General features: G+C 39.5%; 1 protein-coding gene across 1 annotated transcript in view; it reads right to left on the bottom strand.

Annotated features, from left to right (window-relative positions):
* Nucleotides 1-20,028, bottom strand: part of Aff3 (AF4/FMR2 family member 3) — a 544,092-nt gene that overhangs the window by 410,871 nt on the left and 113,193 nt on the right. The window contains exons 3-5 of the mRNA XM_008845867.1: nucleotides 19,508-19,628; nucleotides 17,485-17,797; nucleotides 17,002-17,387 (exon numbers count right to left, since the gene is read on the bottom strand). Coding sequence (XP_008844089.1) covers nucleotides 17,002-17,387; nucleotides 17,485-17,797; nucleotides 19,508-19,628 — 820 coding nt within the window. The remainder of the gene's footprint in view (nucleotides 1-17,001; nucleotides 17,388-17,484; nucleotides 17,798-19,507; nucleotides 19,629-20,028) is intronic.

The following is a 20,028-nucleotide window of genomic DNA, read 5'->3' on the forward strand; positions in this document are numbered from 1 at the left end:
TATAATGCTTTCAAGCAATCAGTATGAAGTCCTTAAACACTGTAGTACATAACACTTACAATCCTGTGTTAAATATAATGGGATTTACAAGTGTCTCAGGGAATGGGGAGAGAATCCTTAAGAATTATGACATTTTGTTGCACAATGTAAATACTCTTGAATCATTCACTTCAAAAATGGTTAAGAGAGTACATTTTACGTTATGTTTTTCCACCACAATTAAAATTTCAATCAGGGATGAAATTAAATTACATTTATTTTTGTCCATAAAATATTTGTTCTATATCCTGCAGAGAAGATGAAGCCTGTCAGATTTTTGAGCTGGGGAAGAGACTAAAGAAACCGAATCTTCAGGATGGTTAATCAGATAATGCTTCTGGGGGGTTATTAAAGAGAAAACAGACCTACACTCCCAGGGCAGAAAAGGTACTGGAAATAAACATTTCAAATAGGAAAGGAGTATCAAGATTTAGAAGAGTGAGAGACTGCCAAAAACAATCTACAAGGCATGAATATGGTAAGAGTACAAAGGAAGAACCCAAGGGGATTCCAGGTGCCAAGTCCCAGAGATCCGGGTATTTGTTATGGTCAGCCTGTGTTTAAATAGAGGAAATGAAAAGAAGGAGCTGGAAAGGGGAGAGACAGCTATGATGTTGTTTAACTACAAATGCCCCCCAAATGTACCAATCTGTGGCATGTGCCTGCAAGGTAAAGTAGGGCTCATATAGCCACCAAGTAGGTCCACCCTTGATATAGCCTGCTGAGCCCTGTATGGGGTTCCTTCCCCAGTTCACCTCCTCCCCAGTCTTCACTAGAAGCTTACCCAGGAAAGAGAAGGGATTAACATAGAAAGGTGAAAAACCCACTGACTTCAGACATGATGACACTAAAGAAATTTCTGGAGAGAGAATGAGTCTTTTCAAAACATTTGCTTTGTTCTGGGGAAACAGAACAGAACTGAGGAAAATTAAATGCTTCACAACTTTATGCCTTAAGGCAATCTAACAACTGCTATCTTCCTTCCATTCTGGATTGAGCACTTGTTAGCAACTCACACACCCCTGCTCTGATCTGTACAAAAAGTCACTAGGTATTTCTAGATCAATCTCTCTGACGTTCCCTTCCAGTAAAGCAGCAGATGAATCTTTGCTGCTCAACACTGACAAGGCCTGAGAGACCCTTTTCCCCTTCCCAACATTTGATTTTTGGGGGAAGCAGAGCCACAGTGTCACAATGTCCCAGTGTCAGGTTAGAGAATCTTACTACATGAGGTTGGGAAGGAGCCAGGGTTTTCAATTAAAATCTTAAGAATCCTACCATCGACTGCTTTAGTCTTGTAAGATTAAATGAAACGTCTACAATACAAGAAGCACAGCCAATTTCTACAAGGGGTAGAAACTAGAACTTGAAAAGGCAAAGTAAAATCATTTTCATGAGAATGTATAAACTTAGACTATCTTCTGAGTCTCTGGCCTTTACACTTAAGTATTTATTTTTCCATTTAAACATTAGGCTTGTTTTAGGTTCTAATGTTAGGATATGGTTTACTAAATAATTGACTATATTTTTTACATTTCTGTTATTTAATCTGTGAAATACAGCTCAGGAAAAAAATGCAGTTGGTATAAAGATAAGTGCTTTATTTAATATCTAATTAAATGTGGTCACCAGAGAAATCACGGCTTATGAAACTTTATCAGAAAAAGACTAATCCATTTCAAGCTTAACCCAAATGTCATAAGAGAACTCATGAATTTAGATAGGAATCCACCTATTATCCAGAGACATTTTCATAGTGACTAAGAGAACCTATATTACTGGCTATATTATACTTACTCCTACCAAATTCATATTCTCTGTAGCAATCAATGATTTCCAGAACAATTATCAAACTAGAATACACTAGCAAGGCTTTTCTAGTTTTTTAATTTTTCAAAAATAGACTAAAGTATTTTGTGAATTTATAAGTCTCATTCCTTTAGAAATAAATAAAATACATGAACTGTGGCAGTTAAAAAAATTCCAAAAAGTGACTATTGTACATCTATATGTTACACTAAAGTACTGAGAAATGAGAATGGGGAAATTATTTCTTCTTTTTACGGACTCACAAAGTCATGGGATGCTGCAAAGAGACAGAGACAGGCAGGCAGAGAAAGGCAGAGGGACAAGATGATGGAACAGATTTACTGTGATGAGGAAAACCGACTGGGCACAACAACCCAGCAAAAAGACCTGGCCCTCCTGTGCAACTCGATGGAGCCAGTGGGATGTGAGAATGTGCTCTGTGCTCCTTCCAGGCAGTACCCAGTGAGCAGGTTACTCCTTTACCTTTACCTTTGCTTTACCTCTTCCTGACGATGGGAAAGAATGTGGCCCATCTGGGATCACGGGGACACTATTCTCGTGCATGTAGCAGTGTATATAAAGAAGTACAGTCATTCTGAAAAAAAAATATGGCAGTTCCCACAAAAATCAAAGATAGAAGTAGTGTATGATCAGGAATCCCAGTGCTAGATATACACCCCAAGGTATATGTCAAGCAGCAAAGAGATTTCTGCGCTTGTGCACTGTTCACAACAGCTAAGATACGAAATTAACCAAGGTGTCCATCAATAGAAGACTAGGTAAGGAAAATGTGATGCAGATACACACAGATGCTATTCAGTCACAAAATAATGGAATCTTGTCATTTGTAGCAATGCGGATGAATCTACAGGACATTGTATTAAGGGAAATAAGCCAGGCACCAAAAGACAAGTACCCCATGATTTTACACATATGTGGGGACTAATAAAAAAGTCATCTCATAGGAGTCCAGCAGGACAGTGCTTAGCAGAGGCTGTAGAAGGCAAGAGAGGAAAGGAGACAGAGAGGCTGGTCAGTGAGTACAAATCTCAGCTTGGAATACATGTAGGTACTCTAAAGCACAGTGGGTTTGGCAATGGTTAACAACCACACACTGAATACTACACAAAACACAAGGGAGAATTCTGAATATTCTCACCACAAAAGGTAAATGTTTAAGGTGATAAAAATGCCAAATGCTCTGACTTTATTATTACATAATGCACACATGTATGGAACCATCACACTGTACCTAGAGAAAGGAAGAAAAAATTAATCCTCCCACAGGAGATAGAGTGACACCCAGGTCCTGGTAGGATGTCACCGTACAGAAGTGGCACACCACCTCAGACTGCAATGGAAAAGTCTGCACCCTTGTTGTTAAGCCAGTTATTTGGAATTCATTACATGGACCTGATTCATGCACGTGTAATAGATTTGCATCTTTTTCTCAGAAATTTTGGTACTAGAGATTACTCCTTAAAAAAAACCAAAAGCCATAAATCAAACAAGTGAAGCCAAGTTTGATTTCCAGCTTTTCCATGAAAAGTGAATTAATAAATTAGTCTTACAATTAAGAAAATTGAGAACATAATTACATTCAGAAATTATTAGAAAAATGATTCATGTACTCATGAGGAGGTATAATTTTTTTAAAGAAAGCATAAAACTATAGAATCACATTATTAGTACTAATTTCAAAACTTGGAAAACTAATATAAAAATTAAGATATACTAATTTTTGAAAGTGAGCAGTAGAAAGCAGGACAGATGCTGAAAATGGCCTCACTGACATCTAGGAGAAGCTGAGAAAAATGAATACATGACACCGAAACAAAACAGAATAAAGCAGCTCACCAAGAACTCCTAGAGGGGCAAATCAAAACACACGCAAGCTAAACTTTAAAAACTTCCTTGACCTTGAAGTACGGCTCTGCAGATTGAGAGGAGCATTACGTGTTTCAAGAACTGTTTGATACTGTTTGATATTTTGAAATTTGGTGAGACTGCAGAAATTAAAAGAAAAAAATTCTTCAGATATTCAAGTAAAAAGAGCAGATCATTTACAAGAAATAACCAGTTGGGAAAATTCAGAGTTTGTATCAGTATCAGTAAAGCATAGTGATAGCAGGAAATATAAAAGAGGCCCAGGGAGATGGCTCAGCCAGTAGAAGTACCTGCTTCACAAGACTGAGGGCCAAGAGTCTGGAGCCCCGGAACCCAAGTAAAAGAAGGCTATGGTGTAATCCCAGCAGTCCTACAACGAGATGGGAGGCAGGGACAGAGAATCCTCCAGAAGCTCAGGGGCCAGCTACACTGGCATTTGCAGCACAGCAGCAAACTGGGAGAGACCCTGTTTCAAACACAGTAGAAGGTGAGGACTGACACCAGAGGTTGTCCTCTGTTCTCCACACATGTGCCTAGGCATGGGTTTGCCCTCACACTCAAATACGCACACGCACACAGAAACACACACATCCTATATGCACAAAGAAGCACACACCCTATATACATGCAAATAAATGATTGTTTTTAAAAAGAAATACAAGTGGTCTGGAGAAATGGATAGCTCACTGTGAAGAGCACTGATTGCTTTTGCAGAGGACCGGGGTTCAAATCCTAGCACCCACATGGCAGCTAACAACTGTCCATAACTCCAGTTCCAGGGTATCTGACACTCTCTTCTGGCCTCTGTGGGCATTTCAGAACACAAGTACACTTACATACATGTAGGTAATACGCTCATACACAATAAAATTTTTAAAAAAAGAAGTAAGAGGGGAGAAAGGACATTACCTGCAATTAAGTTCCTCTCATATGTAAATGGTTTTTGCCTTGGTGGTTGAATCTGAGTTAACTTTTAAGTTTTCTTTTCTTCATTATTCAAGTTATTTAAATAAGCATGATATGTATTAATAAAAATGATAAGTAATTGAAAGGAAAAAACAGTAACAATAAGATGGAAAGGGCTGAGGATACAGCCTAGCATTTGCCTAGCATGTACAAAGCCTTGGACTGGATCCCAGGATTAAAGAAAAAAAAAAAAAAGACAAAAAGCAAATATGCCAAGACATTATACACAATCCATTTATAACAATTACTGGCTATTTTTTATTTAGAGGAATTGGCCTGAAAGAACTTATTTGGCAAGAATACTAGAAGGGATAATATGTAGGTATAAGCAAATACTTAAAAGTTAATATATATATATATACACACACACACATATATACATATACATATATATATATATATGAAACCACATGCAGTCTGCAGACTGAATGCCATGTTGGAATTTCATTTTGGTCTTTATTTTTCATTTTAGTTATTTATCTACAAAAAAATCATTCAAACTGGCAAAAACAGGTTTGTCTCCCTATTTTTCAGATACAGAAACTCAATAACCTAGAACTCAGGGTTAAAATAATTTAGCATTTGCTCTAATGGGAACCACTCTAGAAAACCACAGAAAAGATGAATGTCAAGGAGCCTGTCCTCCTCAAGGAACTTACAATATGTTAGTGAGATCAGACAGATAGGAAAGAGATAAATAAGATGTAGTACCATGACACACTGATAATAGTACAGGAAAATGAAAATTCATGGGGTGGGGGTAGGGCTTTATTGGGCCTCCAAGAAAGAATGGAGCATTTTTATTTAAGCTTCCTAGTCTCACAAAGATCCCTACCAATATCTATACTTAATTCCATAAAGAGTAAGAATTTATGTTTCTGTTCTGAAGCTATAAAAGATAGACTAATAAATCAATTATGCTGAGATTTGAAAGTTGAGAAATAAATAAAACTTTAAACCTTTCAGCAAACTAAATTCCAGATAGATAATAATTTATCTACTTCTTTTATGGCTTTTTATGTTAGAGTTAGCTCTTAAATATAACTAAGGAAATACCTGGTCTAAGCCTAACAACAAAGAAAGAAATGAAAACAGACAAATTTTAATTCTTCTACTAAAAATAAAGATTAATTAACAAACCGAGAAATACAGTATTATTTAGGAAAAGGCAAATTTCCTAAATCCTTAGAGAACTCTTTTAATTCAGTAAGAAAAAATACAAACACTTCAAAAGAAAAATGTGTAAAGGACATGAATATAAAATTCACAAGACTATAATTGTAAATCATTTCCTCATTTTAAAATTAAGTTAGATGTTTAAGAATTTTTTCCTTAGGAATGAGTCATACGTAAATAGAAATTCACTTGTCACTCATTGTAGAATAATTTATAATCATGATTAAACTAAAAAATAGTTTAAATGCTTAATAGTTTAAAAAACATTATGCAAATAAATTATGATATACATTAAGCAAATTTTAAGAGAAAGCCAGTAAAGTATACAACCAAATTAAATGTGAGCTTTGAATCCCATATGCTGAATATTGCCAAAGACTGTCCAGTGACATGGTAAAGTGTTTGCAATATTAAGGAAACTAAATAACGCTAACAACCATCTGTATCTTTATCTCAATTCAATAAAAAACAGGTAAGTGCAGAAGAAAGTCAGAAAGACCCAAAATGCCATATACAATTATTTCCAGATTGTATAAGTCATTTTGTTTACCTTTATGTTCTTAATGTTAAATTTTTACAACAAAGACATTATTTTCAAAATCTTTGCTTCCCTTGGCAAGAGTTGCTCGGAGGTAATGCTTCTTTCTCATCACAGCAACTGAAGATGTCCTTGTCACTAAAGCCAACAACAGAGTTGCCACAGGTTACCACCGTCCCGTCTTACCATCTTTTCTTGTGGTTTCCAAATACTATACTCTGTTGTCTTCCTACCTACTGATCCCTTCTCTACTTGGCTGGTTTCTTCTGCTCACACTGACCTCTTCCTGTACCAGGGATCAGCCCTCTCTACCTTAACCACAGTCACATCTCCCAGCATGCCCTCACCCAGTCTTAGGCATTAGACACCAAATGTACCCTGACAATTCCATTCCAAATCTATATCTCTAGGCCAGAACACATTCCCTTAGTCACCAGTTTCTATACTTGTAGAACCAAAACATATGTCTACTTATCACCCACTTGCACATCTAACAGACATCTCAAATTCAATAAACAAGTGGATTCTTGGTCTTTCATTCTCATCTGTTCACATGCAACCTTTCTCATCTCAGTTGAAAGCATCTTGTTCCTCTTAGCTGCTCAAGGTTATCCTCAGTTCCTCCTGTTGTCATTCAAGCAGTTAGCAATTTGTAGTTCCTCTCCTTCAAAACATATCCAACACCCAACCTTCTTCTGTTCATATTACCAGCATAAGAAACTCTACCACCCTCCTGTTGTTATGGTTTGACCAGAATGTCACCCACAAGCTCATGGTTTAAATGAGCTCATGATTATGTTCCCCAGTGAATGTCTGTATTTTGGGAAGTTGTGGACTCTTAATAGGTGGGGCTGATTAGAGGAAATAGGTCACTGGGGTGAGCCTTTAAACGCTGTAGCCTGGCCCTGCTTCACATCCCACTCTCTACTTCCTAGTCTTATGCCATGGGAACATTGCTGTCTCTCACCCCTGCTACCATGGATAGAGATGCTTCTCTGAAATCCTCTCAAACCATGAGCCAAAATAAATCTTTCCTCCCTGAATTTGTTTCTGTAAGGTATTTTGGTCACAGAGACACAAAAGTATCTAGAGCAACCTATACAGAGGTGCAATAACCTTCTGACTGAACTGCCTCTGCTCCTTCTCCGTTATAGATTATTCCAGACGTAACAGACTGATCCTTGGAATTCCTGTCAGATCATGGCATTCCTCCATGCTAAACTCTTCAATGACTCCCCATTTTTATTCACAGTAAAGCCAAAGCCCTCCCGGTGGCCTACCAGCCCTTCTGGACATGCCCCCTCTTCCACTGCTTTCTTCCACCTGTGCTCCATTCCAGCCTACTGCTCTGTGGCCAGCCCAGGTGAAGAGACATGTCCTCAGGTGTGCTTTTGTAGCAGTCATCCACTCCACTCTACCTGGCACACTCCTTCTCCTGCTGTCTTCCCAAGTGACCCCTTCACGCCCTTGCCTTACTTTCTTCTTCCTCACATCTCACTGTTCCGATGAAGATTACCCTAACCACCTTTCTTATTTTTTTAAAAAAGATTTCATCTATTTATTTATTTATTTATTTATTTATTTATTTATTTATTTATCCATCTCTCTTGCTGTTGCTCTCTGGGTTATCTCTCTCTGTGTATCTCTCTCTGTGTATCTCTCTCTCTCTCTCTCTCTCTCTCTCGTGCGTGTGTGTGTGTGTGTGTGTGTGTGTGTGTGTGTGTGTGTTTGTATTCAGGCAAGCATGCATATGGATGCCCAGGAGGTCAAGAGGGTATTATATCGGATTCCCTGGAGCTGGAGTTACAGGCAGCTGTGAAGTGCTGGATGTGGCTGTCCTCTACAAGGGCAGGAAAACACTCTTAATTCCTGAGTCCTATCTCCAGCCTCCCTGCTTAATCTTTCAACCTGTCCCCTCCCTTCCAATCCCACTGGCTTGCGCAACTCCCTTCACCCTGTTCTGCTTTTCCCTCTCCCCATTACATACATCACATATGACAAAAGGGTTAACAGCAAAATCATAAAAGTATAATTAAGTAATGGCTATCATGAAGCAGAGCAGGCTACTCTGAAAACTCACTCAAATGCACTTTAACCTATATATGAGAAAGTGTCCTAGTTTATGTCTCTATTGCTGGGATAAAACACTCTGACAAAAACCACACAGCAAGGGTGGCACAACCCTGAGGTGCTGTCCAAAGAAGACCAGTAAACAGAAATTAGCAATCAAAAGTAGGAAAAGGGAAAGAGTGAGCAATGATGAAACACCAGGCACAAACGAAGCTAAGGATGAGTTATTGAAAGGTTGGCCAGCAGGTAAGGCTCAGGAATGCTAGTGCCATCTAAGGATGGAAGGCAAACCCAAGAGGTGGGAAGTTCCCCCTTAGCTGTGAGGCTTAAAGCCAGATAGTAGGTAAGCTTCAGTATGGATGACAGAGGCAAGAGTCAAATACCCATGATTAGGGAACCCCCTTGGTCCTCTATGCAGTTTTCAAGGATTGGGGATGGGGAGAACAGATCTATACTTGTTGTCAGGGATTACACAGACAAATGGCTGATTGTGTGTATTTTTCTATTTTCTACTGTTTAGCTTTCTGTTACACAGACAAGGGTCAACTTTTTACTGTGTATCAAAAAAATGCTAAAGGCTATGACACAAACACTATGTAACCAGCAATGTCTGTGAAAGATGGAACTGTGAGGCAACATATAAACAGGACTCTGGATAAATATGTGGCTCATGTTTGTCTATGAAGCACTGCATCCCTATGAACAACTGAAATGTACAGCACACAAACAGGATGGATAAAGCGAAGGATGGCATGCAGAGGAAGTGGGTGGGGGACATCTCAGAGGCACAAGGGCTATTCTAACAACCATGTGTTCTGGAATGTTTAAAGTCCACTAAAACTTAGCTCATGCAGCAGACAGTTTGAAAGTGTGGGCTCTCCCTTACTCCTCCAGCACCCTTCTCATCTACCTCCTCATCCCCATATCCTCTCACTCTAACTCCCATACAAAGGCTATAGGAACACCACCACGCATACCCCCCCCCCCCAGCAAGGGCTCTGCTTATGAAGACCACATGGAAAAGGAGGGGAGAGAGAGGGGAAAGGGGAAAAGGGGAGGAGAGGGGTGCAAAGGAAGGAGAGGGGAGAAAAAGGAGGAGGGAGAGGAAAAGAAAACACAGTGGAGGAGAGAGGAGGAGAGGAGAAGGGAGGGGAGGAAGGCACAGGACAAAATATCCTTTTCACAGCCACTGCTGGCTTAGTGTTTGTTTCTGAGGCCAGGACACAGCTCTATGATTCATGTTATATGTGCTATGTCTACATATATCAGTAAACATGGTTCCCATTTCTCTTTGTAATAGCAGCTATAAATACACATTGGAGGTATCTGGCTCCTCTTCCCATTCAAGGTCTAACAGGAAACACTAAAGCCTCAACATGAGACGGAGGTCATCAACTGGAGGAAAGTGACATCTTTTTCTCATACCTCTAAATTAATTAGTTAATTTAGAAAGTATCTATTGAACACAAACTATGTGCCAGGCACAACTAGAGGAGTAAACCAAAACAAAAATCTCTGCCTTTGTGAAAAATCCGTTCTAGTGACTTTTGTGCATTTCACTACAATTTGCAGATTCAGGGCGGTCAAATCATCTGGGTTTAGGGATTGTAGAGGGTAATGTAAAGCCAACAAAGCTGATATTTGCAATTATTATTTGTAATTATCACACACTGATACAACTAAGATTTTCGCTGAGTGCTCTCTACATGCCAACCACTGTCCCAGATGGTGATTGAACATTAACTCATTTATATCATAAAATAGCTGCTGCTACGGTTTATCATGATTCCGTATTACAAGGTCATCACCAGCTCTATCAGTCACATGTCTCATTTTAGAATTGGGATAATTTCTACAGAAGTCCTAGACAACATTGCTTCTGAAGGCAAACTGGTCCTGAAGCCTAACTCTTGAACAACAACAACAACAACAACAACAAACTGCAGAGGGTCCAAGGGTTGCCAACAGGCTATTTGTCATGTGTGCTGCTATGGAAGGGGACCAGAAAATAGCACCAAAGAGACTGTTTTCATCTACTATAAAGGTATTGCTAATTCTGGTTAATCATGTGGAGAAAGTGATTCCATTGCTCAGCCCAATTAAACATGCTATTTAATGTGTTGTGGCTCCAATAGCTCCATTTCAAGGAGTCATTCTAAATATTTACTGCCTGAACTTTTTAGCATTTTTCTTCAACCCAAATCTAGTATTTAATTTAATTGGGAATAAAGTGCAATGATACGATAGTAGTTTATAAGGGAAAAAAAACACAGAGAAAGAACAAATATAATCCCAGGTTTCAGAACAGAACCCCAGGAAAAGGAGTACCTTAAACAAGAAGAATCATGTGATTTGGGCTTTGTTATACTAATCCAAGATAATCTCAATCGAGATTTCAGTTATTTCTAACAGATAAGCACAGGAAATTTTTTTCACAATTCACTCTTCTTCCTCCCTCTTAAAATTCACACACACACACACACACACACACACACTTATATTTTTATATTTTTTCTTCCACTTTGTAGCAGTAATGTAGCTAACATCTGCTGAGCATCACTGCTAATCACACTATGTTCTTTATTTCACACACACACACACACACACACACACACACACACGCACACAATCTCTGTCAAAGAGACACTGTCATTTTCTCCAGCTCTCACAGAACTGCTAATGGGTGGTAGACCTACGAATTGAACGTGGTTCTTGTAGGTCTCTAATCTGGGTTATACCATCCCTACTGTGGCTGAAAGTCTGCACATGATTTCTGACTAAGGAAGATGAAGTAAAAAACAAGAGGCTTTTCCTGCTGACACACAGTGACACCAAACACAGAGGCCTTATGCTCCTGATTGACCCCCAGATTCAGAGTCAACACACATATAAGGCTTTGATTTAAGAGAAGCCAGCCTTGCAATTCATCCAGATGCTTTCTAGGGGAGGAAACTTTACAAGACGGTAGAAAAGAGGAAAAACAAAGCAGGCTTGGTAACAATCTCCTACAGGGCCTATCCTTCTGCCTCTACCCTCAGAAATGGTTTCCCACCTTTCGACTAGAAAACTTGGCTTTATAACAAAAATCTAAAAGAGTCACAGGGGGCAAGGGAATGGAAAGAACACGTTCATACAAGGAGGCCCTGTTTTAACATGCTTTTTCAGAGTTTTAAATAATGGTTATAGAAACCAAGTCATTGTGTTATTAAGCACCTTATATTTTAGGATCTACTGGTTGAATATAAAAGAACTAAAGACTATAGAAACATTTCCGTGTGCTAACCTCCACTGTAACCTTCAAATAACCTACATAAGGACAGTAAATGCTTTCGTGGAGCATGAGACCAGTGTTTGACTTTCATCCTGTTCTGAGCCTCTGCAGTAGGACAAGGGTCTAAAGTTCTCACTTGGGCACCAGAGCCCTGCATGGTACGGACAGAAGGAAGTGCAGAGTGGGGCTCAGGGTGGCTGGCTAAGTTGCCCTGACCCAGGATCTGCCTCTTTCTGCCGTGGGGGACGGAGGATATAGGTGAGGATAGTGGGAAAGCTGAGACTGTGACAGATAGGGAAACTGAGTCTTCAGGCTCTACAACTCCTCTCGTTTCTTCAAGGAGCAATCTGAAAGCATACTTTGATTTGGAAACATTATACATCTCAAATGTAATTAAGAAACGCCAACTGGCGTGAATATGTAATGTACACACTGCTTTGCAGATGCCTTTTTCGACCGACAGGCTGGTGCCGACTTTAATTTGGAAGAAATCCATTTTCATACAAAGGTAACCAAGAGTGACAGGAAATAGGAAGCCTACATCATTTATCTTTTGTGAACTTGATAAAAAAATCACTTAATTGCTTTTCTGGGAAGCTATTTTATAGAATCATCTTGCTTCTTTTTCCAACTCTTATTTGTGATATAAATGGTGATTCAGAAAACAAACTGCCAGCCATACAAACACTATGTTTAGTAAATATATCTTAACTACCTAATTATTTATTTTAACAAAGAAAACTTGATCAATCAAAAATAGTTACTCCATTCTTATGGATCAATTATCAGGTACTACTAAAGCTCCTAACATATAGTTTATTCACTGGTACTCAACTTTAAAAAGATCTCTTACCTGATCCACAAAGTTATGGGCAAAGGGTTTACTTTGCCCCTTGCCTTCTAAATGTGTTTCCAGTTATCAGGGCCCTCTGCAATAGCATATTCAAATCACTGCTTATTTATCAATAGCAGGTGGACACTAGGATGCGCAGGTTTTGGAACAGAACTGCTGAAAGTGACAAACTTCCAAACACCAACCGCACAGCCTAGAGACCCATGCTTCATATTGCAGGACACCTTCACACAGAGGATCTGCTTTCTCATTTCTTCATATCCTACCAAGAGTTATGCACAGTCTACTTTTCCTTGGCTCTCTCCCAGCTCTGCCTGCCCCTGCTGCCCAGTGCATAAATACGCTTTTCTAATTCTACCAATTTAAGTCTAATATGAATTTCCAAGTGAAAAAGTATTATTTTGATAATCAGTTCTCATTACTGCATTTGTCAGGGATAGAACTTAAAGCTAGCCATACTAAAGTGTCAGTGTCCCCACTGACCCAGGACGAGTTCTAGTGATGTATTAACAGTTACATGTTAAAAAACTGCAAATCCCACAAAAAATATATCTGTTCCCCCAACCCCTAGGTTAAACTCCTCAAAGTATAGATCTGGAATAATATGTCAAAAGGGGTGGGGGGGCGGTGCGCAGGCATGTTGGACAGCTTTAATTGTCAACTTGACACACTTGGGTAGAAGCCTCAACTGGGGAATTGCCTCCATTGGACTGGCCTGTGGCCATGCCTGTGGGGTATTTTCTTGATTTTTGAGTGATGTGTAAGGGCCCAGCCCATTGTGGGCGGTGCCACCCCTAGGCAGGTTGTTCTTTATTGTACAAGAAAGCAGGCTGAGCATGGGCCAGAGGAGCAAGCCAGTAACAGCAATCCTCCATGGCCTGTGCTTCAGTTCCTGCCTCCAGCTTCCTGCCCTGAGTTCTTAAACTGTGACCCAGGAGATGTAAGCCAAATAAACCCTTTCTTCCTCAAGTTGGTATTGGTCAGAATGTTTTGTCACAGCAACTGAAAGCAAACTAGAACAGTGTGTGTATGTATAACAAAAATTACTCACTTCAATTGAAAATCCAATCTGCCATGCCCTGTCCTAGGATGTTCTACAATGCATGCTTCAGCCATTTGGTAAGCCCCCTGTCTCTCACCTAACAGCAGATATCTTTCAGTAGCACTCCAGGGGAGGCTCACTTAATGAGGGGCGGCATCAAGAATAAGAGACTCAGCGATTACAACGAAAATATGTTTTTCATTAAACCTAGAACAGAACTGGGATAAACCAGCAGAGAGGCAGGTGTATCAGCTAAGTAATTCTCTTGGGGCCTTTAACTTCCATATCAAATTGCACTAGATTTTTCTCCACTAATTACCCATTATTGACGAGTAAAGAATTATAACAAGTAACTTGCTATGGCAGAAGAGTTCAGATGCTGTAAAGGAAAGAACACAGAGTTTATAAGATGTAAAAGCAGGAAAGATTCACAAATTCTCCTTTTTAAAAAATATTTTTCTACTATAAGGATAACAAAGGCAAGAGAATTTTCTTAAGGCTAGAAGGCCAATTTTAAATTTGGTTTGGACTGTGAGATAAATTACAAATTAAAAGCTAAGTGTTAGAGACCAATTTATTTGATTCCTATAGATATCCTGAAAGCAGCAATCATATCTTAGATTTTTACTATCCCATATTACACTGCACCTAGCCACCAATCTGATCTTCTTAGGAAGAATGTACCTACACTACACCAAATGATTTTTTTTTTGATAAATAACATGAATGTTTTTTTTAAATTGCCATAGTAGACTGTTTTTATTCCTTCCAAAAATAAAAATATATATTCCTTCAAAATAAAAATCTGGTTGATAAAATTCTTCAACTTCTATGTTACAATTGTAGACTTTTTGAGTCAGGAATGGCCTCTATGGGCACCTGTACTCATGTGCACATGCGCGCACACACACATACCCCACATAATTTAAAAATATAAATCTTTAAAAAAACAAATGCAGGCTGGAAAAATGGCTCAGGATGAGTGAATTTTGGGGGGCTAGGAAACATAGAGGGAAAAGTGATACCCTAGACACCCTATGAGAAGTGGACATAGAATGTCTGAGCATTAATGCATTTGTATAACTGGGAGCTGCTTGGCAGGGAATGCAGTGCCAGATAGAAGAGACCTCCCTTAGAGCGACAAACATGCCATACAGCACTCATCAAAGAAGCTTCTTTTTGCATCAGATGGAGGCTACTGCAGAGTTGCACATCTGATTAGGCACAGAGAACATATGTCTGCGAGATGCTCAGTCCTAGGTGACACATCTGCAGTCGAATCTCTACAACTAAGGCCCATGGAACATAGTGGAATATGGGGTAGAGAGAGGGCTAATGCACCCCTGAACTCTCATCAGTGAGGCTCCCTTGTACATCAGAGTGAAGGCCACATCTGGCCAAGTTTTGGAGAAAAAGAGACTGTAGAGTGTAGGATGGGACTTCTATACGGAACCTCACCCACCCACGACTCAGGGACCATTGCAAAAGAGGAGGTGGAAAGACTGTAAGAGCCAGGGATGGTTCATGATTACAGGGAGGTGGAGGCTTCCAGGCTACTGAAGGCTTGCTCATGTGAGCCTGTGGCAGCAGTGGTGTCGAGTGTGGGACCCATGTCAGCTCAATGAAACGGGCCCAAAGGGAAGGTAAAAAATAGGTAGTGGGCCAGCACTAGATTTGAGACGGCTGATGGGTGAGGGAGAGTATGACTTACAAATGACCACTGGATGGGCTGACTAGACTCCAGTGGTTGCATTTATACTGAAGGATAAACACCTGAATGAATAGGACTCAGCATGTATGGCAGAGTGCATAGAGGGTTCAGTGGAAGGGTAGGGTGGGAGGGTAGGGAGAGGCATAAATGGAGGAGGCAGGGGTCTGGATTTGAGTGAGAAATGTATGAAATCTTAAAAGTTCAATAAAAGAAAAAAGATGGCTCAGTGGTTAAGACTATATGCTGCTCTTCCAGAAGGACCTTACATTTTTTTAAATTGGTTTTTTAAAAAATGCCTGAAATTACATTTTGCATCCATCAATTCCTGATGAGCACTTTTTAGAATCCATCATAAATGCGTAATCAAAAGAAATTACTAGTACACATGTCAGCACATTTCTTAATTAAAATCTTGGTAAACATCTCTAAGGGTAACAAGGTTATCTCCCAAATGGTCCTTGGAGAGTTCTGAGATGACAGCACAGAAATGCTTATGTACAGTCGTATCAAAAACAGAACAGGAAATGTCAAATCATTTGTTTCATCTGGTTATTCAATTGAAGTAAGATGTAAAGAATATTCTGGTCACATTACTCCATCTTTAAAGAAGAATATGTCAAAAGAAAAAGAAAACTTAGCTGTTCCCAAGAACAGTGTTATAGAAAGACTATTTCAGTTCCTTGCCATATCACAGTGAAACTACAAAAACAAATATATGCAGTCCATGTTCTTTTTCATGTGCTCTTGACAATGCTAATCAATTTGGAAGGTGCTATGAGATGTACTTCTTTAAAACAAAATTTTATTTTCCATCCAGATTTACTGTTCAAGTAGTCACTGCCCTTTCTACTGCCTGTCATCATGAGATGTGCTTGTTTAGAATTCTCACATTCAAAATATCCATGCCACGCATTTTGTAATGCAATGAATACGTGTTAGAACAAAGTTAAAATTCAAGTCAGAAAAATATGAACCTAAACACCTCATTATTCTGTTAATATGCCCATATTGGCTGACATCTTTATATCACAGGAAGGGCCCAAGTAAGAATTCTGTTTAATACGAATGAATATGACTCTCAAATATTATAACATTGGTGTGGTATCTAATATATTGGGATACCACCCATATTCAATATGAATCAATTAAACAAATACTTTATAAATTCTTATATTTTTTATGAAATTTGTCATGAAGCTTTTCAAAATTGATAAAAATGTTAAAAGAGTTCTGAACTATTTTATATAAAAATTTTACCTCTTTAAGGATAAATTACAGCCTTGAAGTGTTTTTATTGCTGTTATATACTATCTTAGTCAACACCACCTTGTTCACAAAACTCAGAAGAACTAAACAGAAGGAGGCATTCCTTTCCTAAATAATTCCTACACATTTGCACACACACACAAATAAATATATACATATACACATACATTTTTGGTACTTAAATTAATCTTGAATGTAATGAAAAAAATTTTAAATGTAACTTATATGTTTCTCCCTTTAGGGATTGCTACAAATCCTACCACATAAAGACAACCACATCACTGGGGAAAAAAAAAAAAGACATGGAAATTATGCATTTTCAAGTCAAGCAATTACTTGGTTTTATAACAAGGAGAACTGAGAACAGACTCACCTCTCCTTGCTTGGGGATGCTGAACTTGGCAAGCTTGGCCTTGGCTCTGGCTGACTCTGGCTTGTTGGCTGGGACTCCTCTGTAGGGTGTGCAGTGTACACCAGTTTCTGTGGATGACTTAAGCTTGGGAGACTCATCAGGAGCCTGATCTTGGCCATCCATTGGCCGCACATATGCAGTTGGTTTCTGCTGGACCAGACTGGGTTTTGAAGCCAAGGATGGAGGGAAGTTCTGAACACAGTGTCCACTGCTGTTGTGTTTGGCTGCTATGGCTGGTGGCCTCTCCTGGGTCTGGAGCCCTGCCTCCACATTGCACACTTGCTTGGCCCTTGTCTGCTGTCTGCTAACACCATCTCCCAGCACCGTCCTGAGAGAGCCCTGTTGTGCTGAGTTGGAAGAAGAGAGTGCCATGAGGATGAGGGACTCCGCACATGCTGAGTAGGTTGCTTTTATGCAAAGCGACTACCTTAGGGTTCTGCTTACCTGCTCTCTGTTGGCTGTCAGAGGGTGGGTGCCCAGCCTTCTGCCAGCCCATGGTGCCTCTCTTACTCTGCTGCACAGGGACAGCTGCAGATGTGGAAGATGCAGTGCTGCAGACAGATGAGGGCTGGGTCTGGGCTCTTGAATCTGCAACAAAATGTTCATCGATCTTGTTCACAGGAGTCTGAGGAACCCCTGGTTTGGGGACGCCAACAAGATGACTCTGATTGGATCTATCGGTTAAAAAGTCTTTCATTTCATCATAATTGCCTAAAGTATTCTGGATCCGGTTGGAGAGTTCATCCCCCTTGTTAGTCTGGAGAAAGAAAAACATATCCATTCTACTATTAGAGACAATAGACAGGAAATAATAGACAGGTGCCTGCTGGGTCACAGAGTCCAACTGCTACATTCAGAATGAGAACTGAGGGACCAAATAAAAATCCTTATCATCACTGAAGACCCTTATCAGTCCTCTGCTTCACTCTAGAGCTGGAAACTTTTAACAGATGACTTTAGGGTATATAACAAAGAGGGAGTTGTCCTGGTATTGTGGTGGTGGTGGTGTGTATATGTGTATATACCTGGAAATAAAATAATCTTAGTATTATACTAAAGCATATATATATGCACACACATAATTATTTCATATATATGTAAACTGAAAATCAGTTTACTATTATAACTTCACAAAATGGTCTAGATTAAGTCTTTCTAGGATTAGTTCTTTTTTGTGTGCGAAACCACTGAAAGCTTTTCTTAAAAATTCATATTTGACTCAGAATAGGCCTGCTTCGAAATTCTAAATAGGTAATTATTCTTGTCAGAAACACCGAGTGATAGGCTAGAAGATTTAGGGTGAAGCTTAAAAGGAACATGAGGCTAAATATGCAAAAATCTACCAGCCTAAATTACCCCAAGCTGCTTGCAGCCTGATGTATTTGTGAAACCTGGGAAGACATTTTAGAGAAGTTACATATTTGGCCTTTATAAGAATGAGGAATAATTTTACAATTTAATTTTTTTTAAATATTTTATTTATTATTTTTAAATTTTATTTTATGTGTATTGTGTGTATTGCCTGCATGTAGGTAAGTGCACCATGTTGTGCAATCCCTACAGAGGACAGAAGAGACTGTCAGATCCCCTGGAACTGGGGTTACTGACAGTTGTTAGCTGCCATGTGGGTGCTGAGATTCGAACCTGGGTGTTCTGTAAGAACAGTCAGTGTTCTTATCCACTGAGCCATCTTTCCAGCCCCTACAATTTAATTTTTAAAAAGCATTTGTTTTGTGTGTGTCTGTGTCTGTGTGATTGCATATGTGTACCATGTGAAGGTCAGAGGACAACTGTCAAGAGTAGGCTCTCTTCTTCTACCATATAGATCAGAAGGAACTCAGGTTGTCAGGATTGGCAGCTGGCACTACAACCCACTGAACCATTCTTTCCACCCACAATTTCTTTTTCATTAGCCCTAACAGGTACCCTGATCCTTACATTATCCATTCATGTCACATATATAATCCAATGTCTTTTGAAAGGTGTTCCTTAATAACTTAGAGCACATAACAAATAGCACTGACTTAGAAATCACAAAGAAATAATGTATTAATTGATAAAAATTACAGCAAGTATATCTCATTGTCATTTTTGTAGTAAAGTAGCCCAGAGAGACATGTACACTAGACACCAAGATCTGGGGGTGGTGGAGGTAGGGGAATGATGTGGTAGCAGAGCTGTCTTCCTGGGCTGAACCCACAGAAAGCTAACTGGTGTTTCCTTGGTCAGCTCCTCTGGTCAAGACTTCTATCAGCCAGGCATGGGTGTGGATGCCTTTAGTCCCAGCACTCAGGAGGCAGAGACAGGCAGAACTCTGTAAGCTCATATGTCCAGCTGTACATAATGAATTAGGGGCCAGCTGAGGGTACTGGGAGACCCTGACTCAAAAACAACAAGACAAAGCAAAACCTTACAACACAGGGCATAAGCAGTAGCATCAAGAGGTGAACTACTGAAAATCATCTACCTTATAGGGTTCACTGAAGAGAGAGTAACTGGAATTAAAAGTGCCACCATCCTGTTGCGTTTCCTGATTTCTTCTTTCTCGTTCTTTCCTCCGTAATGCATTCCTATCTGGTTCATAGACACTGCACCAGGAGAAAGGAAAGAGAACAACCACAAACAATTAAAGGGCCAAACCAAAGTCCTGTACATCTGAGTGCAGACATCTGATTAATGGACAACTGGCAACAAGAACACGGATCATATGAAAGCCAGGTTCACCAGGCAGGCTGGGTCCCACGCCTGATAATCACATTCTTCCAGAGCGAAAGGACAAGCATTAACCAGAATTTGACTCCTCTGCCTGATAGGAGAAAGAGGAACTAGGTATGCAACACTGAAAGAAGACTGAGTGCCTTCCTCGGGCCCACAGTAATTACAGCAATGTGTAAATAGAAATTATGAGCATATTTCCTCTTGTGACAATCTCTGAGTGTTATACGGGAATACTCCTGTTTGAGATTTTTTTTTTTTTTTGCATGTCTG

This window comes from Nannospalax galili, unplaced genomic scaffold, assembly GCF_000622305.1.
Source record: "Nannospalax galili isolate Female #2095 unplaced genomic scaffold, S.galili_v1.0 scaffold182, whole genome shotgun sequence".
Classification (NCBI taxonomy): Eukaryota; Metazoa; Chordata; class Mammalia; order Rodentia; family Spalacidae; genus Nannospalax; species Nannospalax galili.